The following is a 27256-nucleotide window of genomic DNA, read 5'->3' on the forward strand; positions in this document are numbered from 1 at the left end:
GAGGGAGAGAGAGAGAGAGAGAGAGAGAGAGAGAGAAGAGAAGAGAATCTCCAAATTATAGGCCAGTGAGTTAGATTTTGATTTTTGGGAAAGAAAATTCCTGAACACCAGCATAAGAAAGCAGTTACCCCAAAGAACCAGTGTGGCTTCATCCAGAGGACGGTGTGGTAGACAACTATTTTCCCCTTTTCCTGGTAGACTGGTAGATGATAGGGATGCTTTAGGAAAGAATTATTCTAGTCTTTGGCAAGACATTTTACAAAGAATTTTATGCTCTTCTTGGGAAAAGACGGAGAAATGTAGGCTAGACAGCATTTCAATTGGGTCCACGGGAATTGACTAACTGGCTGGGTCATTCATGATCTAACTTGCAGGTGGACAGCAGAATGTCCAAGTGCTCTATTCTTCTCAATGACTTGTGAGAAGACAGAAAGGTCATGCATTGACACCAAGCTGGGAGGGAAGGAGCTTGGCAAGTTAAAATGTTGGGTTGGATCTGAGAAGATGACAATTAATAGGGACAAAAGGAAAGTCACACCCGGGTTAAAACAACAATTTCACAAGTACAATATGGAAGCATCATGGCCAGAAATCTGTTTTGTATGGAGAGTTCTGGGGTTTTCATTGACTGATGAGGCTACCCAAATAGCCAGTACATTGCCATTGCACAGGCTACACAGTTGGCCAGTGATTGACAAGGGACTTGATCCCAGGATTTGAAGCCCAGTCTTGACCTTTTTCCCTCCTGTTCCACACTGCTGGGTTGCCTTGTAGTTTTGCAGAAGAGGCTGAATTATATCAATAAAGCTGAATTATTTTTCTTCTCTGCTCCTCCTCATGTCATATCACCCAGATGCCTTCAACCACATCTCCTCCTTCATTGCTGTCTCACAATGAGGACTTGACCCTTCTCCTTGCTGAGGCAAATACCTCTACATGCATGGAATGCCACCCCATCCCATCTTCTCCAGTAGATTCTACCCTATAACTCCTACCTTCTTGCTTAACTCCGAGCTCTCCTTGTCCACTGGCTGATTTCCTGTTGTCTACAACAACCTATGGCTTCCCCACTCAGCCTCCCTCATTTGACCTGCCCATCCCATTTAGGTCCAGTTCTGTATCTTGCCTCCTTTTTGTGGCTAGGCTCCATGGGGAGGCTGTCTCCTTTGGGAGTCTCCACTCCCTCTCCTCTCACTGCCTTCTGGCTCATGACCTCATCATGAAGCTGAACCTACTCTCTCCAAAGTTGCTGATAATCTCTTAGTGACCCAATCTGACCCCCTTTTCTCAGTCCTCACCATTTTTGACTTTTCAGCAGCCTCTGACATAGTCAATCTCTCTCTTCTCCTTGTCTCCTCTCCTCTCTCTCCTGGTTCTCCTCCTACCTGTCTGACTGCTCTTCAAGGCTGTGCCCACTAACTGTGGGTGCCCCTCAGGGCTCAGTCCTGGACCTCTTCTTCTCTCCAATGCTGTGTTGCTTGGTGATCTTATCGGCTCTCATGAGTTCAGTTATTATCTATGTAAATGATTTTCAGATTTATTTATCCAGCCTTAACCTCTCTTCTGGTCTCCAGTCTTGCATCACCAACTGCCTATTGGATTTCTTGAACTTGATGTCCTATTTTAAACTCAGTGTATCCAAGACAGAATTCTTTCCTCTGAAACCTCCCTTCTTCCCAGGTTTGGTATTGCTCTCAAGGGCCCCAGAATCCTTCTAGTCACCCAGCCACCTCAGTAGCAGCCTTAATCTCATGCCGCATAACTGCATAGCTGTTTCACTGTGCCTCTCGTCTCTACCCCCTTCTCTCTCCTGGCACTCCCATAGTCCTGGCACAGACCCCATCACCTCCTACCTGGACGGTTATAATAACGTGGTCTCTTGTCTCAAGTTCCTCCCCACACCAGTCAAGCCTCCACTTGGCTGCTGACTGTGCTCTACCCCACCCTCCACCTTTGCCTACTCAATAAACCACAAAGAAAGTCTGCTCTTCAGCTTTTCAAGCCCTTCTTACCTTTCCAGACTTCTCACACCTTACTCTCCTCCACCTATTCTGTGATACAATGGCACCAACCCTATCACTGCTCCTCCTTCATAACACTCTGCATCCCGCCCCTACACATTGTCTTTGGCTGTTCCCGAGCTTAGCACACTCTCCTTCCTCTGTGTCGTGGCTTCTCTGGCTTCCTTTAAGCTCATCTCGGATTCTGCCTTCTTCAGGAAAGGCTTTGTCTTAATCTCCCATGATGTACATGCTTTGCTGTCTCCCATTTACTCTGTATAGAACTTGCTAGTCCATAATTTTTTGCAGGTCATCTCCCCCAACTGAATGTGTGAGGTCCTTGAGTCCTTTGAGGGACCATATTTTGACTTTTCTTTGCCTTTTTGTCACTTAGCATGGTGTCTGTTCACATACTGTCGATTGAAATTCTGCTGATCCCTTGAAGGAAGATGCTACTTCCATAAAAGGCACCCTCACTGGAAATGAATTTAGCGGGGTTGACGAGCAGGACTGTTTTTGCCTTTGCAGAGTTTTGGATTTCAGATGGCCAGGAATTCCCTACCTCTCTGTGCAATCCAGGTCAAGCATACCAGAGGTACCGGGAGTCTATGCTCTTGTTCTATTAAGAGAGAGCTAGGGGAATGTTTGGGGAATCTCTCTTCATGGGTGGGTCCACTGCCATGGGAATAATTGGTTTTAATCTAAAGATGACAAAGTTTAAAAACCAGTAATATGTTTTCTCTAGTAATAAATAATAAATTTCTCTAATAAATCCTGTAATATATTGGTGGAAGCCACTAACAAATCTGTTTAAAAAAGCAAACCCATGCAGCCCTATGTTCCTCCTTGAGGACTCAGATTGACAACACAGCTTCCTCTGTGACACGTCCATGAGAAGCAAGGCTTCCCACAGGTCAGTTTTCAGAATAGTTTAGTGAGAGTACAGTTCTCCCCAGAGGGAAGGTGTTTGGTCCCATGCAATTATCCACTTGACAAAATGCTTGTCTCGGTGTCTTTTCTCTCTCAGCTGAGGACTCACTTCACATTCCTCCCTCAATCCTCACAGTCAAATCACCAAGAATCAATGTCCACATTGGGCGGGGATAGGGCAGAGACTGCTGCCTGACCCTCTTGTCCTCTGAAGGCAGTGTTGTCTGTCTCCTCCCTCAGCTGGGGCCCCACTTTACATTCCTTCCTCTTGGAAGTCCAGTTTGAGTTCAGGTGGGGATCAGAGGCATTCTGGCCTGCCCTGTCTTCATCCTTCTTCTGAGATGCTGTTGGCTTTGATTGTTGCTCTGAGTTACTGACATAAGGCTGTGGCCAGACTGCTCATTCTCTGACTGCTCCCCTATCAATCACTAGTCACTTCCGATCACTTCCGAGAGCATTGCTTTCATTTTCCTGACGTTCTCTGCGCCCATTGCTGTTTATCTCTCGTCTGGAAGCAGCCCTTCATGAAGTTACACATATGAGGCTTCCGAGGTACTACAAACCTGGAACCTCTTTACTTTCTTCATGCCAAACCATGCTGTTCAGCCCATTGGTCGTGGAAGGCTCTGAGGGTCAAGACAGGTGAGGGGGGGGGGAGCTGGGTTGGGAGGGTCTCACTGAGTGCTTCACCAGTTTCTGTCTCCAAGGTGCCCCCAAGCCTCTGCTCCTGTTTTCCAGTCCTTCCTGCTCATTCTGATGATGTCCAGGGGAGATGGCCAAACACCCCATGAAGTCAGGTTTCTTGCTGCTTCTGAGGTGTTCTTCCTTTCCCTCTCTGAGGAGACCCTCTTATTCTGCTCTGCCACCAGTGGTAACTTAAGCTTTCTATTTCTCCTGGTTTCATCTGTCCTGAGAATGCCAACAGGCAGCGTTTCATCTCCTCCATGAAGGAATCTGCCACTGGTTAAAGTTCTCATTTCAGTGACCAATAAGTCCATCATTGAGGGTCTAAATCCTGGGTAAGCCTTTACATCCTCTTCACATCCAAATTTCAAGAAAGGGCTCATGCATCTATTTGTGAGATTAATCCTTGTTGGGATTGTGTGGGCAATTAGTCCCCCATTCATTGCTTCTGATTCACTCTCTTGCCAGAAGGCACAAGGGAAGTGGACCCAGGAGCTCTCTGGTCAGGCCATGGCATGAGCTGCCCAAGGCCTGGGTCTCTTGGGTTCATTCCATTGTGGTTCTTACTGAGGAGTGCTAGATTGGCAAATGAGAAACACAGGTAGGGCTGCCATTCAAGGTGGCCCGAAGCTTGGAGTGGGAACTGTACACCAACAGTCCTAGAAGTCTGCACACTTGACTTCGTCAGTCCTGTCATTTGCGGCATATTAATCAGCACACACTGACTCAGGGAGCACACCATTTCAACTAGACCAGACTAGTTAAATAGCTTTCCATTAGGAAGTGGGGTCTAATGCAATTGGTATCTATGCTAGGAGATGCTTGTTAGACCTCTTTGCTGTCTGGTTAGCCATCAGGATTTTCTTCTGAATAAAAACAAAATCCCTGCCCCCAACTCTGAGGGTTTCTGGACAGACCCCAAACCTGGAGTATTTCCCGTCCAGACTCAATGCTTGAAAAGTTGGTTGAGTATGATGGGACTGACATGCTGCTGCCATCCCCAGGAGCCATCAGGAATCTTGGGTGCTAGTAATAGGCACTGACCAGATTTTCCTCTCATAGCCAAATTATGCTCCCTGCTCTTCCTAGATTCTCTGGTTTCCCCTGTGGTCATTAGGATGGGCTCCTTTCCTAGTACCTAGTACCAGGTTGTTAATGATATTAACTTTGCAAATCGATAATACCTAGAAGTGTTTCCTGATATTTCTGTTTGAGAGGCAGTGTGGTATAGTGGATGGTGAATAGGTCTCAGAGTTGAGATGGCCTGCTTTCAAGCCTGGTCTCTGATGCACACTGGCCATGTAATTCTAAGCAGGTAACCCAGGCTCTCAAGTCAAGGCAACTCTCTCAGGCTGTACATGAGAGATTGTTTGCTTATCTTTAGTGGAGAGGGTGAGGGAATGGGAGTTTCCAGTCTGGGAATTCTGTACTTTGATACTCCTCTCCACCCCCACTGATGAGTCCCTCTTAGTCATTACAACAGACACCCAGGGCAGGCAAGTCAGATATGCTCAGCCATTCACAATGAGCGGACAAGCTTCCACATTTCCACCTGATCAGGGACTAGAGACGGAGCTCACCTTCAGTTTCTCCGATGTGAATGAGTTACACAATGTGTAGTTGGACCAAGTCCGGTTACTCTCAGGATGTTGGAACCAGTTCCCATGTTCATCACAGTACTTGGAGGCCTGTTCTATAAAAATGAAACACAATAGGAAGAGGTTAGTCCCTAGCAACCCAGGAGGGGAAACTGACCTGCTCCAAAGGGCATCCTGCATGTGACTGCTTCCAAACTGATCAGAGACAAGGCTGGCAGAGACACTATCTTCTGCTCCCTGACCACAGCGACAGCAGCATCGCTGAATGGGACTTTCTTTAGGACTGCCCCTTTTTGGACGAAGACAGGGAACCCAGCAGGGTTGTCAGACATTGGCCCTCTGGCCTCTCCTCCACTTGAACCCATAACTATTCCCCTCCCTTCTGGAAGGAACTCTGGAAATTGGTCTCAGTGAAAAGGCCTTACTCTGCTGCCCAATGTGATGGTTGTCCTGGGGATTCAATGGGGGTCATTGTAGGGGACCCTGCCTTTGGGACCCTCATGAAGGTCAGGCACCTGCTTGAACCCTGATCTGGCTGATGCTGCACATGACACTCACCTCCGCAGAAAAGTGAATTCATTTCTCCAGGATGGGAGGCTGAGAGGAGGCTGGGCAAGGGGAGTAGGGGGGGTGGTGGAGGGAAGAGGTCACCATGACAACAGGATGCAAGCTCAGACAGTGTCTGGGATGGGGAAGCAGCTCTGCCTTCTCACAGATGTAAAGAGTACAGAGCAGGCAAATGCTTGGAGATTGGGAGGTCCCTGTATTATCATGGCGGCTTTCAGAGGGGTGGAGTGGAAACCAAAGCAGGGGCCAGCCTGCCCCAGGTATCTCTGTCTCTTTTCTCCTCTCTGTGTCTTTGTCTCAGCAAAGGAAAAGCATGGTGCTCCTTGTTTTTGCCAAGTTTGTCCGAGACCCCTCACCATCCTTTTGGCAGCTAACCAGCCAGGGAGAATCTGGGATGGAGGGCCCAGCCACTTTTCACCTGTGTCACAGTCACTCCCAAGACCATCTGAATCTCTCCAGCCCAGAGTTGGCAGAGACCTCAGGGCATCCAGTCTGGCCCTGACCTGAGCCAGCATTTTAGCTACAAGATGCCCACCTGGTGTGCCCAGCCTCAGCCTGAAGCTTTCTAGTTGGGGTGGGAGCCTCCTGAGCTGACTCCTTCCATGTGGGGTCAGTTCTCCTCAGGAGGAAGCCTGTGAAGACTGCTAGCTGAAGTCTGACTCCTTGCAGACTCCCCCTCTCCCCCATTCTGGGTCTGCCCAGGGGCCAAGGTCCCCATAATGGCCTCTCAAGTTCTCCCGTGCAGCTCTTGGCCCCATTCCTCTCTGCATGCCAACATTCCCTGGCTTCTCCAGTAAGACTGGATGAGCATAGGGGATGATAAGGGCAATGGACACTCTTCCCCTCAAAGGTCCTGGAAGAGTGGTCCCTGTATAAGAGCAGTTCCATAAGCTGTGACCCTCCAATGTTTTTGTCCAAGTCAGGAGCCTCTGCTTTGACACCTGTAGGCTCAGTCAGGGCTGTCCCAATCCCTGAACAAACAGACTTGGCATCAGGCTTCCATCGGTGGTTTGCCCCCATGTACCACTTGCTTGCCTGGTCTGACCTCAGCTCCAGAAGAGGTAATAAAGAACTGCCCTTGGGGTCAGGAGGGGTTTTGGGTCAAAGCCTGCCTATGATTCTTACTAGTTGTGTGGCCCTGGGTGGGTCACCTCTGATCTTTGTATCTCAGTGTCCTGATGAGTGAAATAGAGGAGATGGATAAGCAGACTTCTGAGGTCTCTTGTCCAGCACATGGATGGGGCATCTGTCAGGGGGCAGACCCCCGAAGGGAGATATCTGATGTGCTCATACCAAAAGTCGAGAATAAGGGACAGTCATGGGTGCCAGAGATAAGAGGCCAAGGGATGTCCCCCCAAGGGGACCAAAGCTTTCTCCACACAAGCCAGGGAAGGTGTGTCCCATTGGCCTAAACAGTCAGGGAGTCAGCCAGTCACTCCTTCCCCACCTTCCCTGTGAGAAAGATGTCAAGCCCTGAGACCAAGGGAGACTTCGATCCCCTGAGTCCTTGGCACGCACAGATCTCACCTCATCTCTTGGTGAGTTATCAGGGTTATTTCTGGAACCCCTTTGGCTTTGGTTCTGGACAGCAGAATAACTCTTGGACCACTCTCCCTTACATCTGCTTCCCTGTCCCTCAGCCTGAAGGCTCCAAAGTCTAACTAGCCAAATACGGCAGTGTAAAGGAATCCTTTACCTGTTGGGTCGAAGTCGGGGAAGTAGTCGGGACAGTTCTGCACAGAGACCTTTCCAGCAGGCGTATCGTCCCAACAGAGCCATCCATCCCAGGTGCGGTTACAAAACAGACCTGGTAAAGGCAGAAAGAGGAAGCATCCAGAAACCACCTGAAGCCCCCATATCTCATGCCTCAGGGAATCTTCCCTGAGTGGAAGTGACCAAGGACTGGGACTGAAACATCCCTATCTAGAGCGGCCCCAGCAAAGACTTCCTACAGTTCCTCCTTGGAGCCAGAGATGGACGAGAGCCCTAGACAGTCTCCCTGAATGCCCAACCAGTGGGACCTCTATGGCTGGTTCCACTATGGGCTAGCCCTTCCCCTGAGAGTTCAGGCAGTTTGGGGTCAGGCTGATTTTGAGGATGAATAGAAGGGATTCCAGTGGCCTCTAGTCCAGTTCTAATGACCCCTAAGGAGTTCCCACTACAACTCAGGGGGCCTCTTCTTGGAGACTTAGAGGGAGGAGGAGCTAATCATTTCTCAGGCACTGCTCTCCTCTGGGATAGCTCTTGTGTTTGGGAGGATTTTTCTTCTCTTGACCCTGAACAGGCCTCTTTGTGAATTCTCCCAAGTTCTGCTCTCTGGGACCAAATGCAGCAAGGCTCATGACAGCCTTTCAGATACTTGAAGGGATCACCCCCGTCCTCCCAACCCTCTGCCACAAAGGAGCTGTGTTAAGCCTTTTTTTCAGCACATTCACCATCTCTGCTGAGCCTGGCTGCCCCTAGGAGGGAGGTGTTCCAGGTACTGTCACTCCCTTTTACACAGCATGGAACTGAAGGTAGAGGAAGTTCAGTGACTTCCAGGCCACACAGATGGGAAGGGATATAAACCCAGGCTTTTCTGACCCCAAATTTCAGTCTCTCCAGTCTAGCTCTGACTGACTCTGGATGTGAAGTCAGACTAGCCTCACTCTGTCTTTGCTGTCTCTCTATCTGCCCATCTGTCTGTCTGTTTCTCTCTGTGTCTCTCCCCCTACCTTCCTCCCAACAACTGACTTGAGTCAGATTGGCAAGAATTTGTCAAACTGGATTATGTTGAAAAATGAAAGGAGATACTTTGGAGCCACACATTAGAGTCTGGAAAGCTGCTACCCAAACCCATGCATCTGCCCAGGGCATGTTCTATCCCATCAACAAGGCCAGTGTGCTTTGTGAAGGGTGTCCAACCATGACCCCACAGACAAGAAAGGAGACTCATGGCCTCCTGTTTCCTCTCGGTTGGAGCTCCCCTTTGCAAGGCAGCCCTGCTTGTATGTCTTGGGCCAAGAGGCAGAAGACGTTGGACCAAGGAAGGCTGGAGACACTCCCTGCCCCCAACTCCTCACAGACCTGCCCCAATTCTACTCTCCCAAAGGCAAGCTGGGCCCAGGATTCTAGATACTATGTCCTAGGAGTCATGTGGTCTGGAATCAGGTTTCTGTTTTCTGTATCTATCTGGGTGAGACCTGAGGAAAGGGAAGGACTGTCCTGACATCCCAGGCCTGGCCTCACAGAGAACTTGGGGCGGCATGGTGGGAGGGAGGCTCCTTCCTGCCCTCATAATTTCTTGGTCCCAGGACAACTGGGGGGAATGACAGGCTGATACAGGCCCCCGACCCGCCCACCTTCCCAGGGTTACCTGTTTTTTTGTAGGGAGGCTTGCTGTTCATTCGCTCAAAGCACTTGAACTGGGCATCCACGATTTTCTGGCGCTCTGGAGAGGTGTCTGTGATGAACTCAGGCTCCAGGGTTGGTTCTGTGTCATTAACAGTGGAGGCCAGGCCAGAAGATAGCATCTATATAAAAAGGAAAGGGGGTTAGTTAGCAGAAGGGTCTGGGCATGGCTGGACAGGGGGCAGAAGAGGTTTAGGAGACCTCAACTCCCCTTCTTCCTTCAAATATCTGCTGAGGATGTCCTAAGCTAAGGAAACAGCTCTGTCCTGGGACATCAAAGCGGCGGGCTTGTGGCTCTCCTGGAAGATGGCACAGAAACACTGTTACCCAAGAAGGTGTAACCTGCCCCCTCTCCTAGGGGCTGCGTTTTCAGCTCCCAACTTGACTGGGATGGGGAGCTGCTTGGTCTGTGACATTTAGGACAGCTGAGGAGCTAGCCACTCTTCATGCATTGCCAGAAAGTAAAGGCAGTAGACACAAAGTGATGACTGAGGAGGAGCAAGGCCAGTTTGGCTGGACTGGAGCCCATGTGGTGATAGTCCTTACTGTGGATGGAGATGCAGGGTGGGTGCAGTTGTGAAGGCTTTAAATGCCCCAAAGAAGACCCAAAGATGAGAGGAAGCTGCTGAAGACAAGGAGGAGACATGGGCAGACCTGAGTTTGGGGGAGTCACTGTGGTGGCTTGAGGAGAGCTTGCCTGTTTTCGGTCATTGCTGGTCCCAGTCGCACCTACTCACACACCCCTCACATCCACTCAGTCCCCTTCCTATCTCTGTAGTCATACATATCTAGCTTTGAAAATGAACTATGATAATCAGACCTATTAACTAAGGGTTATAAAGATGGATTATAAGTAAAAGCAGTGTAAGTAACAGTGTTGGCACTGGCAATGTGCAGGATCTATGGGAGCAAGCAGCTGTTGCCCTAGTTCAGACATGAGGTGATGAGGGTCTGTACCAGGGCATCAGAGGAGAGGAGGGGGCGCATTGAGAGATGTGAAATCGACAAACTTTGGCACCACATTGTTTATGGGGATAAGCATTAGGGAAGAGTCCAGGAGTTAGATTGGCATCTCAGAGGCTGGCAGGATTGGAGGTGCCCTTGAAAAGAATAGGGAAGGTAGCAGGGAGAGGGTTTAGAGGGAAACATAATGAGCTCAGCTTTGGAAGATCAAATAAAAATTGTCTCTAGTACACTCTGTGGACCTTAAAGCAGGCTACAAACAGCAGCTATGTCTAAGATAACACTTTTTCTTGAGTGGCCCACCTTGGCTGTCTCTACCTGGGCCACAGCTGCAGATGGTGCCCAGGGAAGCAGCTTCTGGTTGCAGCTGAGTGGCAGCACATGGGACCCTCCCTCTGAAAGCACTATAGCCCCTCCTGGGAGCAGAAGCCTCAAATAATGCTGTGATGGTCTCAGTTCATTACAAAAGGTGAGTGTGTGTGCAGTGTGTGTGTGTGTGTGTGTGTGTGTGTGTGTGTGTGATGGCATGAGTATCTGTGGGTGTGCATATATATATAAATGTATGAATGTGTATCTAAAGTCCTGTATATGCAGGATTTTATAGTCAGGTCCTGATTAGTGTGAATAAGGAATCCTGTGAGGTGATTGCATTATTCAGATTGGCACTATTCAAAGTTATAATTGTATGTAAAATAAGGTAATCGTTTCTAGCTCTATGGAATTATTCAATGAAAAGCTTTAAAAATAAGATTTATCTGTTTACTAATGCAATATGACAGCAAAGGATAAGAAAACTATTTCTGTTCAAATTTATCACAAAGTAACAAAGCAGTTATAGAAAGTCAAATTTTTAAAGTTTAGAAATGATTTTGAGTGTCGAGCACAGTATCCCAAGATAAGCCCACGCTGATGTGATGCAAATCTCCTTATTTCTGCCCGAAGTACGTCAGCAGCCTAGGCTGAGCGCCTGCCCGTTCTGGAAATCTTCATGCACACGCTGGGAGGTGCAGAGAGCCTCCCCAGGGAGGTCAGGGGCGCCTCCACAGAACCGGCCTCACGCCGCATTAGGAAGCTCTCCTAGAGGGTCAATGTCTCCGGCTGCACCTTCGGACCTTGGAGAGCGTCAGCAGCTCAGGCCGCCATTTCCCTGCTGTTCCCAAGCGCCTCTTCTCAGGGTGCTCACTTCTGTTACAGTCTGCTTCCCCGAGGGCAAACCTGCCCAGGGAGACGCCTCTCCATTCCTTCAGCCAGTTCAGCTTTTTAAAGGAACAGACTCAAGCTGCGCTCAAAGCGTGTGCACCAACTCCCGCCCCTTCCTTTCCCGTCTGAAGAAATCTGGAAAGCTGCGCATGTGATGGCACTCGGCCACCGCTAAGGCGCCCATTGCTGGCGCCTCTTCCTCCTGGTGGCTGTGGGCGAAGCCACCAGACCGCTGAATCGCAGCCTTGCTGTTGGATTCCTCCTGCTTCTCTGCCCGCGTTCCACTTTACCTGTGGGGCCTTCCAAGGGGGACCTGGACTCTGATAGGAGGTGTAACATTCCTTGCAGTGTTACCATCACGTTTTTGTTCTCATGTGACAACAAACGGCTTCTTTTTGGTTCTTGCCCTGACCACATGTCCTCCTTTGGTCCATTCTGCTAAAAGCTCTTTTAAAAACAGTAACACAATTGTTGGTAATCGGGTCATGAGAGCAGCCTGCCACACCCACGAAAGTGTGGTCTGGTGCTGTAGTTAAGGGTTAAAACGTCCAACTACCTCGCACTCCTTACAGCAATTAAATGCGACCTGATATAATCCACATAAAGTAGGACTTGGCGTTATTGGAACTCACATTAATTGGGACCTAGTTGAATGTGTGTGTGCATGAGTGTGTATGTCTATGTGTATGAGGTCTGTGTGCACATGGGCATGAGTGTGTATGTGTATGGGGTGATGCGTGTCAATGTGTGTGTGTGTGGGAGGCTGTGTTTAGTGGGGGCTCCATGGGTGTGTCTGGACATTATTGCATTTACGACTATGGGAGTGGCATGTGCATGGGCGTGTGTGAGTGCACATGGAGGCTTGTGAATATGTTCATGTATGTGTGTGCATGTGAGTGTGCACGGGTCCATGGGGGTGTATGGGCATGAGTGCAGATGAGAGAGCATGGAACTGGGAGGCTATGAGTGGCTTAATGGTTTAAATCACACAGCATTTGGATCAATGCTTCGTAATGGCCTTCCTTCCAGTAGGTTCTGGCCATCCACAGGAAAGTCTGGTGTGGCAGATCAGACCCATTCATCCAGAGAAGGAATTTGAGACCCGCCACTCTTGGGGCTGCCTGACAGAGCGTGCATTTAGCCTTGATCAGGTCCCCCCCCTTCCCCTCTCCCCTCCTCCTCTCTCTCCCCCCTTCCCCCCCAAGCTGCAGGAGGGCGGGCCCCAAACCGGATTCTGTGCATTATGAAGTAGAGGCAGAAGCTGGCCTCGACGGCCTCTGCTGCCTTGTTACTGAGTGTGGCGCAGGGCTGGGAATCCCTCCGGAGACTGTGGCCCTGCCCTGCTTGAGGCCGTCTGGGTTTTCAGCAAAGAGCCATTCAATGCTGTCCCATGCAGCGGTTTAGCAGTCGAAGGCATGATGTCACTCCCCAAAACTCCAGTCAATGACGTCATGTCTACTACCGCCAAGCTGCTGCCTGGCTACAGTGGCCACAGGGAGCCATCTGGCTGGACGGTTTGGTGGGAACCGGGCAGCCAGTCCTGGGAGAGAGTGTGGAGGAGAGCAAGCGGAGCTGGTGTGGGACTCTCAGGTCAGCACCTCAGATGTGCCCCCAAAAGTTTGTGAAGTCATCCTCTGTGGGGCTGCAGCCCGGGACTTCCACTGGCAGCTTGGTCGCATGGTCCTTCCATCAGGTTCAGTGAGCACACTGTCTGTGCCTATCAGTCTGCCAGTCAGTGAAAAGGTGGAGGGTCTCTGGGCATGTGTACAGGAACAGCTGTGGCTGTGTGACCCTAGTGGAGTCCCTTGCCTCAAATACAATAGAGATTAGGAAAAATGAGGCCGTTGCAGACCTTGAAGTTGGCTATGAACATCTGCTTTTGATGTTATTGTCTTCATTTGAAGGCAAGGAGAGGATTAATGTGTGCACCCATGTACACATGTACATGCACGTGTGTACATGTATGCTCACAGGTGTGTATGTGTGTTATTGTACACAGGCATGTGTGTATGCGTGTGCTCCTGTGTGAAGACACCAGGCCATGAGCTTGTGGGTGTGGAAGGAATGCCTGACATACCTCTGTACACAATTTTGGTGAAGATGAACCATAGAGACCAGGTATCTGCTGATTGGCGCCGGCCTCTCCTCTCTGCCCTTTGGATGAAGAAGAATTTTTCCTAAGGTGCACAGCCATTGCCAGGAGGCATGGCTGCTTGTCCCAGTGTGGGAAGCAAAGATAAATGGGGATGAATTCTTGAGCAGTATCAGAGCCGGTGTCCATGGGGTGCTTTTCAGATGCTAATATGCACTTTAGATCTGGAGAGCACCTTTGGGATGTTTGGACTCCAGAAGTCTTGAACCCATTTTACAGACAAGGAAACTGGAGGTCAGAGAGGGGGAGGGACTTGTCAGGGATGACAAAGATAATAGATATCTGAGGTGAGATTCAAGCCCGAGTCTGGTGCAATCATGTCACCCCCCCCCCATTCAGTAAAATCCAGGGGCACCCTTTAAGTTCTAGGATCAAATACAAATCTCTTTGGCATCCGAAGCCTTTCCAAACCTAACTCTGTCTCACCCCCTCACTCATGTTCTTTTCCATCCAGTGACCCATCTCTCAGCTCTGGGCATTCTCTCTGGCTACCCCCCCCCCTCCGCCATGCCTAGAATGCTCTCTCCTCATCTCTGCATACTAGATTCCCTGGCCTCAAGTCTCAGCTCAAGTCTCATCTTTCACAGGATGCCTTTCCCGATCTCCCTTAATTCTATTGCCTTTCCTCTGTTGATTATTTCCTATTTATCCTCTCTAAAGTTTGTATATGTTTGCTTGTTGTCTCCATCATTAGACCATAAGCCCCTTGAGGGCAAGGAAGGCATCTAGAGGTACCAAGGAGTCAGTCCCAAGAAGGCGTCTCCAATCCATGCTCTCAGAATTGGGTTTTCATGGGACTCTGTGCTGGTAGACAGTTAGGTTCTTATAGACTCAGGAACCCCAGACTTTCAGAGCTGGGAGGGGTAAACACCAGCCTTAGTCCCAAGCAGGCCAGATGCAACCTCAGAGAACTAGCTTCGTGACCCTGATGACCAGTGCATCTTCAGGCTCTGCTTGGAGATTCCAAGGGGAAAGGAGCCACCATTTCCTAGGCAGTTCCCTCCACACTGAGACAGCTCTCATTGTTGGAAATTCTTGCTGATTTCCACTCCCCTTGCCTCGATTCAACTCTGTGCCCTCCCCATTCCTACCCCAATTGCCCCTGGTTCTGTCCAAGGATGTGGGAAGCAGGAGGCCAAAGAAAGAGGGACCCCAGACCAGTATGATCTTAATAACCAAATGGAGTCTTGGAAAACAGTTGTGACATCTGTTATTGGTCCAAGGCGGTAAAGCTCCATAAATGGGCATATGACAATGGCGGTGGATATTGGTACAGTCCCTATGGCTTTACCCAGTGCTTTCCAAACTCTGCCTCAGTCTCCCAAACCTACCCCAGGTGTCCATGGGAAGCCAAGAGTTATAGGGACACATCCAACTAGCCTGAGTGCCCCCAGATGCTAATGTCCCCCTTGGGCACATTACTTGTCCAAGCTCTAGACTGGGGTGTCCCCAAGGGGAGTGAATGAAGCAAAAGCCATTCTCAGGCCTGGAACAGATAAGGAAAAGTCCTGCAATTCCAAGACAATGGGCCTAAATCTTTGTATTTAAAAGGTATTTCATGTATTATATCTACACTGCTGATAGTTTTCTGCTTCCCGAATACAGTGAAATGGACAGACCTACCCTGGGAAACAGAGTGGCTGAGAACTAGTGTCCTGGTGACAGCCGAGTCCCGCAGCGGGGCTCACCTGGCAAGGACTGGCCTTTGAGCGCCCTGGGCTCGGCTGCCCCTCCACTTGCTCTTCCTCTTTTGGGGAATCTTCCATTTCTAGCCCTGCAGGAATATCTTGTCCCCTCACCTCATCCCCCTGTTGGGTCCTGCCCATTCCATTTCAGGCCAGTCAAGTCCTTGCTTTCCCTGATGCCAAAAGGGTTTTCATGGTGTAAAGATGCTTCCCAAGAGAACAAGGGTCCAGTGTGTGATGATTGTGGGACAACTCGGTACAAAACGATTTGATGCTGTGTTCATTAGATTTTAAGTTTGGGCAAAATCCTACGTGCACTATGTCTCCTCTGCCAACTCCACGGCAGTCCAGAAAAGTGTCCTCATCATCTCTAGGAATATTTGTGGGAACTCGAGGGCATCACTGAGAGCAGAGTGATGAGAAGCTGGCCAGGCTGCTCTGCCCAGACAGCACAGCTGCTGCAGGCACTAAACTATCTGCATGGCCAGTTGTGCATGGGAAAAGCAAAGACCCTAAGGGACTCGGGTCAGAGGGTGTAAAATAATCACCTCTCTCCTGTTCTGTAAAATCTCATTAGCTGAATGCAGCTGAACAGATGGAGAAAAGTCTGAGAACTAAAAGGGCAGCAAAGTCCAAGGACAATCTTTACAGAGAACGCTCTTGAGTGTCAGCAGGGTGGGACTTGCTCTGTAAAGAGGCAGCTCAGTCTTCTGGGGCCATGCTAGCCCTTTCCTTCTGGGGCCAGCTCATTCCTTCTGAGGCCAGGCCAGTCCATTCCTTCTGGGGCCAGGCTAGCCCGTTCCTTCTGGGGCCAGCCCATTTCTTCTGAGGCTAGGCTAGCCCATTACTTCTGAGGCCAGGCTAGCCCCTTCCTTCTGTGGCCAGCTCATTCCTTCTGAGGCCACGCCAGTCCATTCCTTCTGGGGCCAGGCTAGCCCCTTCCTTCTGGGACCAGCCCATTCCTTCTGAGGCTAGGCTAGCCCCTTCCTTCTGGGGCCAGCCCATTCCTTCTGGGGCCAGCCCATTCCTTCTGAGGCCGGACTAGCCCATTCCTTCTGGGGTCAGATTCATGCAGTCCTGGGGCCAGGCTCACCCAAAGACCAACAGTTTTAGGAAGGGTTGAAATCTGGACTACCAGCCGGTAGTAGTGTTGATCTTGGTCGAGAGAATCTAAAATGACCTTTGTCCATTTGTTAAGACAAACGGAACCTTATTTGAATAAAATGCACAATTTAAAACCATGCCTCTTCACATCCAAAGGTTCTGACTTTGATCGCTGGGAAAGTTCCAGGGTGGCTCCTTACAGAGATGGCTGGTGAAGGACTGAAAGACATGCAGTGATTGAAGAGTGGGGGAGTGGGGAGAATGGGCTTCTTTCTGATCAGATGGGGCTCACATCTCTTTTTGGACAGGATTGCTAGTGGGCAGCTGGGGGCGCCATAGCACATAGAGCTCCAGGTCTGGGGTTAGAAAGCCCTAAGTTCAAATCCAGCCTCAGACACTAGCTCAGACCCTAGGCAAGTCACTTCACCCTGTTTGCCTCAGTTTCCTCATCTGTAAAATGAACTGGAGAGGGAAATGGCAAACCAGTCCAGTGTCTCTGCCAAGAAAACCCCAAATAGAGTCATGGAGAGTCAGACATGACTGAAGAACAAGTGAACATCTAAGCTAATAGTGACCTCTGTAGAGAGTTTGTTAGATGCTAGCAAAGTTGGCCCCGTATGATTCTTTTTTTTTTTTTTAAAGCAATTGGGGTTAAGTAACTTGCTCAAGGTTACACGGCCAGGTGTTTCTGGGTGGGTGCTAAGTATCTGAGCCCGGATTCAATGCCCAGGTCATCCCGACACTGTAGGCCGTGCTCTTACTCGCTGAGCCACCTGGCCGCCCCTAGCCCCGTGTGATTCTAGTGGCGAGGCTGGAGGGAAGTGTGCTCGCTAGGGTTCGAACTGGCTGGCTGGTTGTAAAGACTTCTTATCAGTGCCCCGCTCAGCTCTGCTGGAGGTGAGAACAATAACCCACAGTGTGGTGATCAGCGAGTTTGGCAGACGTTATCTCCCTCATAACAACCCTGTGAGGGAGGCAAAATTAGCATCCCTGTTTTATAGGCCAGGAAACTGAGCTTGGGAGAAATTCAGTGACTTGCCCAGGGCCATCCATGCAGCTGGAAAGTGCCTGGAACTGGATTGGAACTCAGGCCCAGAGTCCAAATGATTCATGCTTGGCCTTGTGCTACTTAACAGGTTAAATATCAGTGACTTAGATAAAGGTGTAGGTGGCAGGCTCATGCCATCCGTAGGCCACACAAACCCCAGCTCCCCTCTGCCCAACGTCTCGGTCACTACCAAGGGCACTGAAATCTTCCTCCTGACCCAGGCTGGCATGGCAAGCCCCCTCCTCTTCTCTGACTCTCCTCCCAGCCCAGGGCAGGCTGCACATCCCCAACCAGCCATAGCTGCAAGTGGTCTGCCCGCCTCCCTCCAGTCCATCCCCCACTTAGCAGCCAATGGGATCTCCCCGAAGCACGGGTGTGAATGTCATTCCCCTGTTCAGTGCCCTCCAATCACCCTCCCCCCCCCCCGCATTGCCAGAGGCAGATGGAAAATCTGCCATGTCAAGTCCTGCTCTGGTCCCTCCCTCCTCTATTTTCAGTCTTCTCCCACCTCACTCCCCTCCATATCCTCTAGGCTCTAGCAGACGCCAGCCTCCACCTCCCAATGCCATCCCTTCCTCTGTGGTCTCCAGGCCACGTGCCGTCTTCTACTCTGCAGCCCAGCACCTTTTCTCTTAGATGATGCCCGTCTGTAGTTAGTCTGGCTGGGACGGACGTGATTTGCCTCTTGTCTTTCCCCATTAGACTGTGATATCTCCTTGAGGGCAGGGGCAGGGGCAGCTTTTTTCTTGTTTTCTTGGAGTGCCACTGTTTAGCGCATAACCAATTCTTGTTACTGACTGATTGACTGAATTGATTGGCTAATGGATGACAGTCAGCATCAGAAAGAATCTGAATAGGCCAGTAAGGTGAAATTCAGGGGAATCAATGGAAAGTCTTGGCCTTAGAATAAAAAAATCAGTGTCATAAGTGTGAGACAGGAAGTTCTGGCTGCACAGCCATTGTCCTAAAAAGAGAGTCGGACATTTCTGGGGCTTTGAGCTCAGCCTGGTGAGCCGTCGTGACCTTGGGCTGCATTTGGAGGAGTGCTAGATCCAGGCGGGCTGCGCTGGATTCTGGCCGCTGTCGGGTGTTGTGCTTGGTTCCACAGCTGGGCATTGCTCGGTTCTGGCCTTGGCATTTAGGTGTGTGGGGAAGCACCCAGCTTCCACATCATTTCTTGGTCATTTCCCAGATCTGTTCCCTTCCATTCCCCACTTTTTATGGTGAGTCTATGTGTGGTCACTTTATGTACTGTCTCCCCCCATTAGACTGTAAGCTCCTTGAAGGCAGGGTCTTGCGTTAGCTTATATTTGTATCTCGAGTGCTTAGCATGAATGGGTAAGCACTTAATAGGTGCTTTATCATTCATTCCTTCGTTCCTGTGCAGGAGGGATCAGTCCGAGCCTGCTGGGCTCTGAACTATGAGCCCTGGGGTCCTGCCCAGCTCTGACTTTTCTGGTAGAGGAAGGCCATCCTTGCCAGCACCACTTCTGGCTAACTTGACAACACTGGCCTCACTTTTGAAGGGCAGGGGCCCAGGACCCACCATTTCCTTGTACTTACAGTGAGAAGGACAAGGCACAAGAACTTCTCCATGGTGAGTCTCCCAAGGGCACCGATTCTCCTGGAAAAGCAAAGATACACAGGAGCTGTGAGCAAAGCCCACCTCTATCTTTCCTCTCTCTTTATAGAAGCCCAGCTAAGGACCCAGCTGACTCCCAGCCTTCAAGAGGATTCTGCTCCCTGGCCCTCCTCAGAGGAGCTCTTGGGCACTGGTCAACCTCTGGGGGCCACAGAGGGGAACAGACAGCAGCCCTGCTCTGCCAGGAGTGACTTTTCATTGTCCCAGGGACAGTTCTACATTTGGAAGTTCTGATGTCTAGTGAAGGTGGCAGATGGGTCATAGAAGGAGGCAGACTAGGTACCATGTCCACTGGAGGTCTTCTGGGTCCTTACTGGGAGGCTGTACAGAATGTTTGACAGAGGTGGGACCTCACCAGGTCATTACTGCCACCCCCATTGGAGAGGCTGGTCCTCATTCTGGGTCCCACTATCTCAAGTCCTCACATAGGCTCTGCATGGGTGGAGGTCTTTCTCTGAGGCTTTCTGACATTTCTGGTCCCCATCAGAAGGTGCTGATGAGGTGCCAGCCTGGGGATGTAGAGACCAAAGCAGTCTCTGCCTTGGAAGAGCTTACCCGGGGCCAGGGGAGGAGGCTGTGCCAAAGACACAGGCTAAACACCAGGCAGTGAGTGGGTGTGGGGCAGGAATCAGAGGAGACTTTTACAGACAAAATTAGCACCAGGCTATAATGGTAAGAGAATGTGAAGCTCTTCCTTAATGGGCCTCAGGTGGAACCAAACAGGAGGAACTTGATTGGAGGGTGGCTTGTTTTTCAGGACTGCTCACATCTTTTGTTACTTTGTAATTAGGCAGTGGGTCACAAAGGTTGTGATGTCCTCTGACCCTAATGAAGGGTATATATACTCTGAGGTGAGGTTTTGCTTTAGGGCTCACTTTGAGAAGAGTTGTGTGATTTGGTCAGATGAGACTCTGGGCAGCCATCGAGCCCCCTGGCTTTGAAAACCCAGAGGTTCATGCTTCTCCCTCTGGTAATTATGTATGTATGTGATGGTCAGACAGCTAGAAGCCCTGTCTGTTTGTCTGTTAAATTGTGTTATTTTCTTGGTCTGTATTTTTTGCTTGCTTGTAATTTCTGTTTGTATTTTCTGAAGCTCAGGGTGTTGACTTTTCCCCCGAACCAAATGAATTTATATATATATATATATACACATACATACACATATATATGTATATATACATACATACATGTTTAATTAAAGATTCTTGACCCCTTTAAAGTTGCTTTCCTTTAGTAAAGCAGATCAAAGAATCTGTGCTAGCAGCCATCCTGGGTATGCTAGGTTGCTTGCGGTTACACAGGCACTTTTAGTGACAGGCAGCAATGTTGGACTCACAACACTCCTTCTGCCCCTGCTGGCTAGGAAGCTTTGAGGAAGGCACTAAATGGCCCTGTGCTGCAGGAAGTTCTCTGGGATTAACAGCTGCCCATCTTTGGGAGAGGGAGTTTCTCCTTTAGACAGAGGCAGGGTGGCCCCTGGGAGTGTGTTGGGGTGGGCGTGGTGTTTGTCCAGTGACCACCACTAACCCTAGCACTTCTCTTCTCCCTAGAGAGTCTCATCTCAAAGAACTGGGGTGATTTGCAGCCTTACGCCCAGACCTCCATGTCTGCCTGCCTGCCATTTTTGGCCAGAATTGTCTTTGTTGTCGTTCAGTTGTTTTCAGTTATGTACGATTCTTTGTGACCCTTTTTGGGATTTCTTGACAGAGATACTGGAGGGGTTTGCCATATCCTTCAGCTCATTATACAGATGAGGAAACTGAGGCAATCAGGGTTAAGTGACTTGCCCAGGGTCATGAAGCTACTAAGTGTCTGAGGCTGGATTTGAACTCAGGTCTTTCTGACTCCAGGCCCAGCTCACCTAGGTGCCATAGTTGTCCTAAGACATCTCAAAATCAACATGTCTGACATAACTATTCAGTCTGACAACAGTTGACATTAAAAGCAGAGAGGTAACCCACATCCACACAGGAACTCCACACATGCTCTCAGGTTTGTCTGGGAGACCATGAAGGGCAATTCTGAGGCAGGGGGGGCCAGAGTCTCTCCTTGTTGAACATTCTTCCCTTTCTAACTGAGCTGAGTCTCTCTCTTTGGTCCAGCATTGCTCTTAAGAACACCAGGGGACCAGCCTGAGTTTGGTCTGGCCCAGAGCATCAGAAGCAGCTGAACTCATTCCTGTCAGTCTTTAGAGCCTGTCCCTCTCCCAACTTTCTGGATGAGCTAGTGCCTCACTGGTCTGGTCTCTGATAACCCACCACAATGAGCTCTTGGAGGAAGACTTTGGTGAGGGCTCAGCCCTGTTGCCACAGCCTCTAGGTTATTCTTCAGGGCACCGTGACTTTCTCTACAAAGGGGTGGAGGTCAGCTCCTGTCCATGATCTCTGGGGGCTGTGCTTCTGCCCTCTGAGTCCCAATGTCCTCTTCTCTCACCACCTTCCCCTGATGAAAAGATCGATGCAGGTACATTTAGGAGTGCTGTGGATTGTAACCACACAAATGCATTTGGTGAGTCTAGAAATGCAGGCCTGGAAAAGGGCCCTTTTTTCTCTTCTTTTAAGGAAACTGAGCTCAAGGTTAAATCTGTCCTCCCCACCTGTGCCTGTTTTCTGCAGGAGTCTGACATGACATGGGGCTCACTCTGGCATCTGAGCACTTACTGTCCAGTGTCCAGCCTGTAGGGCCCTGAGCCATCCCATGCTTTCTGAGACAGGGAGGTACTCACAGAGCAGGAAGGGAGCTGGCTCCCTCCAGGCCAGGCCAGGTTGGGGTTCAATCTTTTCCAGCCCTTCTGACTCCCAATGATCTTTAGAGTGAAGAGCTGGGGAGGAGACAGGCAGGGCGTTTTGCCAGAGTCAGAGTAGGGGAATGGAGCAGCAGAGTATTTCCCTGCATGACCGCCACTTATTCTAAGAGACCCCCGTGGCTTAAAAGGGCTCTCCAAGGCTTTTAAAATCATCCCACAGATGACGACTGGGAGGGAGGGTGAGCAGCACAGAGTGGGGCCCAACGCGGAGCAGTGGGGAAAGCTGCAGGGGCAAAGCAAGCTTCTTTCTGTCTTTTCCAAACCATTGTACTCTAATACAATACGATTCACACCCATTAAGTGCCTACTATGGGTCAGGCACTAGGCTAGGGTTTGGGGATACAGAATCAAAATAGAAGTCCCTGGCCTCGAGGGGCTTACATTCAGCTGGGGGAAAGAGGGTGTGTCTAAACGATGAGGTACAAATATACACAAAGCTGACCCAAAGTAATTTCAGGAGGAGGCATCAGCACTGGGGAGAGATCAGGAAGGTTTCCTGGAGGAGGGGGCACTTTCCTGGAAGGTGGAAGGAAGCCAGGAATTCTAAGGGGCGGAGGTGAGGGGCCGTGAATACACTCGGGGTGTGGGGACAGCTGAGGTGGAGGTGCAGGAGCAAGGGCCTGGTCTCTGCCCAAAGCCCTAAGTTAGCCAGTTTGACTAAAAGATCCCATGTGAAGGAGATATATGTGCAGAACCACACTGGGAAGGTCTTTAGAAGTCACAGGCAAAGTCAAGTATTAGCTTAGAGGCAGGAGGGTTGCCTGGGGCTGCCTGGGCCAGGGTATGCACTTGGAGAAGCGAGGTCCTGAAGCAGAGAGGCCAGTTAGGGGGCCATTGCAATGATCCACGGGAGGGGAGGATGGTCACAACTGGGTGGGTGGCTATGGGAGGGGAGAGGAGGGATGTGTGTGAAAGAAGACAAGCCCCAGCAAGAGATTGGAGATTCAGGGGCAGGGAAAGGAGAGCCGAAAAAGATGCCTTCAGCACGGCAACTCTGTGACCTTAGTAGACTTAGGGGAGGCCAAAGATGGGAGGCCATGAGGCCCGTCTGGGACATGCTGAGTTGGAGGTACAGGGGGGCTTCTGGATGCAGAGATCTCTAAGGCAGTTGGTGAGGGGGCACTGAAGTTCAGAATGGGATCAGGGCCAGACCCAGAGGTGTCTGCCTCTGGGCAGAATCCTGGGCTGAAGGGGGAACGTTTTCTCTAGCAATGTGGTTCTGAGACCATGTCTGAGATGTGCTTCTCCAAGAGCAGACTGGGGCACAGTTGTGCAGGGTCCAAGAGGTCCCACAGGCTTCAGGAGCTGAGGCTGGGCAGAGTTAGGGTTGGGGAGTCAGGAGGGAGAAAAAGCCAAGAGACAGACTTCCTGGGAGAACTGACCCAGGGGATGGAGGCTGGTCTGGGAATAAAGGGAGAAGGGCTTGGAGCCACCTTTGATCCTCACTAGGTGTGTGCCCAGGCAAGCTTCCGAGACTGAGTCTTTGCATCTATAAAATGGGGATCCCCCAGGCTGTTGTAAGGATTAGATAATCTGAGGTACACCCAGTGCCCCACAAACCTCTGTAACCTCTGGGGTGATCAGATGTCACAGTGCTTTCCCCTAGGAGCAAAATCGGAGGTTAGGGGGGCCCAGAACAGAGGGAAAGACAGAGTTTCAGGGACTGGGACTGGGTCAGACAGCTTCCTCAGTGATTTCTTTTGGGGTAGCCTTACTGGCAGGGTCATCTTCTCCCACAAGGACTGCGTTCATAGATAGAAAACTGAGAATAATATTTGAGTACTGTGCCCCGGGAAGAACACAAGAAGGCTAGTCCTGGATGCCAGGCCAGTCAATTGATCCCCTAGTTCTCAGTCTCCCCTGAGAGGCTGGGCCATCTCTGAGGTCTCCTGCCGATCTGACACTCTGGGATGCTAGCCCTTCGTTCCTTGGCGGGTGGGGTTCTTTCAGAATCTCTCATCTCATGCCCTGGCTATGTACGAGCCGGACACAGCTGTGGTTTCTTGTCACTAGTTTCTCTTTCCAGATGGGAACTTGGCAGTTGGTCTGTTGGACGCGGTCCTGAAAATTTGGCCTCCGAGAGGCTCTGGGTGCTCCAGTGTATCCCCAGAGCAGGCTTTCCATGGTGACTCCTTCAGTGACCTGTTAGGAAGTTTTTCCCTTCATGGAGCTAACCTTGCAGGGTGCAGTGTGACTGTAAACCCAGCACAGAACCCAAAACAGAATGTCTCATTCCCGTCACACGATAAAAATGCAAATGTGAATCAGGCCCCTGAGCAGGCACAGCTGGTAAGAAGCAGGCCTGCCAAGCAGCCAAGACCAATCGATGGAGCTAGAGCTTCTGCGTGAAAGGGCTGTGCTTGCTCTGAAGCCGAGGGAGGGAGAGGAGTGGAATCAAAATAGCATCATTTAGAAACAGGAGCATTTCTCCCAAAAGCAGAGGGCCCGGGGAAGCCTCACACATCTCCCCCTTGTCCTTTCCAAAACCGTATGTAGAATATTCTAAATCAGGGATAGCACCTGACAGCAAACTGTTTAAAGGCGTTTCCAGCCTCCCTGGCCTTGGAAGAGGTTCACATGCAGACCATTGCACACCTGTAAAATGGGCAGAATACTTCCATGGCAAAGCTCAGGCCACTGGAATTGGCAGAAAACGTTTCCTCTCCTACATTGCTGGTGGTATTGCAATGACGTGATCAGTCTGGTGATATATAAGGGTGATGACATCGTGCATTTCCCTTTCACCGCTGGGCCTCAGAAGCTTAGAACAAGACCCAGGGAGCAGAAGTGCATCCTCACTGCTCAGCACTCACACAACAGGACTCTGAGAAATCCCAAAATGCTCACCAGTGAGGAGGCCATCTTGGATTTTCAAAGTCCAGGAAGACTCCTCTTCCTAAGTTCAAATCTAGCCTCAGACACTCAGCAGCTGTGTGACCCTGGGCAAGTCACTTTACCCTGTTTGCCTCAGTTTTCTCAGTTGTCAAATGAGCTGGAGAAGGAAATGGCCAATCATTCCAGTATCTTTGCCTAGAAAGCCCCCAGTAGGGGGTCCAACACAACTGAACAACAGTAACAATTCCAGTTGTGAATCTAAAAACGACCTGGGGCTGGTGGAGCTGATCTCTAAGCCCTACGCTGCCCTGTCACACCTGGGCCCCGAGGCCTGGCCAGATGAGCTGGAGGGTGTCCAGGAGAAGGAGGCCAACCCCGGGAGGCTCAGGGGGCTGGTCTGAGGACTGTGGCCTCCATTCCAGGATCTCGAGGGAGCAGCCTTATGCTGCTTGGCCCAGAGGGCAGAGCCAGGAGGGAGGGGGACCAGTTGGGACGGCTCTAAGAGAAAGCCTCATGGGAGAAGAGCTCTCCCCAAAGAAGAAGGGCTGCCTCGGAGCTGCCCTGGTTGGAGTCTTTCAGAAATGGCTCCAGGGCCAGCTGCTGTGGGGAAGAGGCCCTTTCTGGCCTTGTGTCATAGTCAGACAGTCTGTGCCCACAACGGCTTCCACCTTCCTCTCCATCCTGAGGTCTTGCAGCATCCTTCAAGGCCCCACTCAGGCTGCCTCCTCCATGAAGCCTTCCCTCCTTCAAGTTCCTGCTGCCGTGGCTGGCTGTAGCACTCCACATGGATGGACTTCTGGACATCTCACCCCTAGACTGTGACAACATCATCTTTCTCTGCTTTATCTGCTCCTTGAGCTCCTCCTTCTCAGATCAGGGACCACACTGTCCCCTCATATTTCCTGATATCTGGCACTGTACTAGGCACAGAGGGGGTTCTCAAGTATGTTTGTTAAATATATGTTTGGGTATATGAATGCAAGGGAATGGCCTGCAGGCCTGACCTCTAGGCAGTGGTGATGGCTACCCACCCTCTGTGAGCTCATGTTGTCTTACTTTATCTTCCTAATTTTCCTGTGAGAAAGGCAGGGCTGGGGCCCTCCAGACATTGGTCAGGTGGGGAATCTGGGACCCAGAGGGGCTGTGACTGGCCCTCAGTCACAGAGCTCATGAATTAGCAAGACACACTTTACCCCATTCAGGCCTAGATGATAAAGATTTTAGGCGTGGGGAAACGAGCCCTTCCCTGCCAAGGAGAAGCCTTTCGAGGTGGATTTTGGTACATATCAATGGCCATTGGAAATGTTCCTCTATTACAGGTCAATGATGGAGTAGGAACCACGAGTGTTGTCTAGGTTAAGTCTGTTTTATGCGACCCATCGGACCACACAGGCAGTGCTCAGAATTTCTTAGGCTCAAGCTGGTCTTGTCTTCATGATTAACAGAGCCTTAGGTCACCTCTCTAGGGAGGGCTTTCTAAATTTGAGGTGGTGTGGGAGAGAGGAGAGCTCAAGGATCTTCTGCCAAACTGGGTGACCTTCATGGAATCCCAGAATCCCCTAGTGGGCAGACAGGGAACTCAGTAGCCTCCAATCCTCAGGGGTGTCTGGCCTTTGCTCCAGACTTCTAGCACGGAGGATGCCTGCTTGAGGCAGCTCCCATACTTAGGAAGCTCTTGCTGGAGTCAAGTCTAAACTGGGTGTTGGCATCTTCCCTCCTCCCCCCTGCTCCTGGTTTTGCCCTTTGGGGCCAAGCAAAGCAAGGCTGTCCCACTCCCCCCCAATGACTGACAACCCTCAAGTACTTGAAGACAGTTTCCTGTGCTTCCCAGCCTTCCCTTCCTCAGGCTAAGCGTTCTCAGCACCTTCAGCTATTTGGAATGTCAAGGCCTCCAGGGCTCCGACTGGACAAGGCCTTTCTCTCTGAGCTTTGGTTTCCTCCTCTGAAGAAGTCGGGGCTGGAGCAGAACCCTTCTAAGTTCTGTCTTTAAGGAGAGACATCCTGGGGAACATCCAGGAAACAATGTGTTTGGAGAGTGACTGGTTAAGGGTAGAAAAGGCCAATGCATAGCTCCCATCGGTCTCCCCTGCGAGGCTTCCTGTCCAGCTAACAAATGTTTTGATTTTGTAATCAATGGTAATCGACTGTAATAGGCCCCAGAGACTCATTGGATGATGATGGCAGTCAGATGAATGGCCTTCGTCTCGACCAGAGGAGACTCACTCTTTTACTGGCAAATGCCTATTATTTACAATCAGTGGTCTACTTGTAAATATTCAGCCAATTGTAGGCCATGTCCGGGAAAATGTGAAGCAAAATCTTCAAGGGTGTCCTTTTGCTTTTCATCCTCAAGGAAGAATGAGAATTTAAGATTACCTCGAAGGACTGAGCACATCTGCTCATCCTCCCCCTTCATCTCACTCTCCAGGCTACTCTTCTTCCAATCAGCTGCTCTGCTCCCTCTTCCTTCTAGTTGCCTTGATGTTTTGTCTTCCACCTTTAGAAGGTAAGCTCCTTGAGGGCAGGGGCCATCTTGTTTTGTGGTTGTTCTTTCTATAGCACTTAGCGCAGTGATTGGAAGGCAGTAAACACTGATTGTTTGGGGCATCCATCCATCCATCCATCCATCCATCCATCCATCCATCCATCCAT

General features: G+C 50.4%; 2 protein-coding genes across 3 annotated transcripts in view; one reads left to right on the forward strand and one right to left on the reverse strand.

Moving 5' to 3' along the window:
* CALCR (calcitonin receptor) overlaps positions 1-18937 on the reverse strand; it is a 63060-nt gene extending 44123 nt beyond the window's left edge. The window contains exons 1-4 of the mRNA XM_069084488.1: positions 18885-18937; positions 9135-9291; positions 7476-7586; positions 5195-5307 (exon numbers count right to left, since the gene is read on the reverse strand). Of these exons, the coding sequence (XP_068940589.1) occupies positions 5195-5307; positions 7476-7586; positions 9135-9291; positions 18885-18917 (414 nt within the window). The 5' untranslated portion in view covers positions 18918-18937. The remainder of the gene's footprint in view (positions 1-5194; positions 5308-7475; positions 7587-9134; positions 9292-18884) is intronic.
* LOC138158300 (guanine nucleotide-binding protein G(I)/G(S)/G(O) subunit gamma-11-like) overlaps positions 1-27256 on the forward strand; it is a 273389-nt gene that overhangs the window by 31302 nt on the left and 214831 nt on the right. The gene's annotated exons all lie outside the window — the stretch shown is intronic.

The sequence above is a fragment of the Petaurus breviceps genome, unplaced genomic scaffold (genome assembly GCF_028583685.1).
Source record: "Petaurus breviceps papuanus isolate PSGF00001 unplaced genomic scaffold, PetGlider_PUasm1.0 174, whole genome shotgun sequence".
Classification (NCBI taxonomy): Eukaryota; Metazoa; Chordata; class Mammalia; order Diprotodontia; family Petauridae; genus Petaurus; species Petaurus breviceps.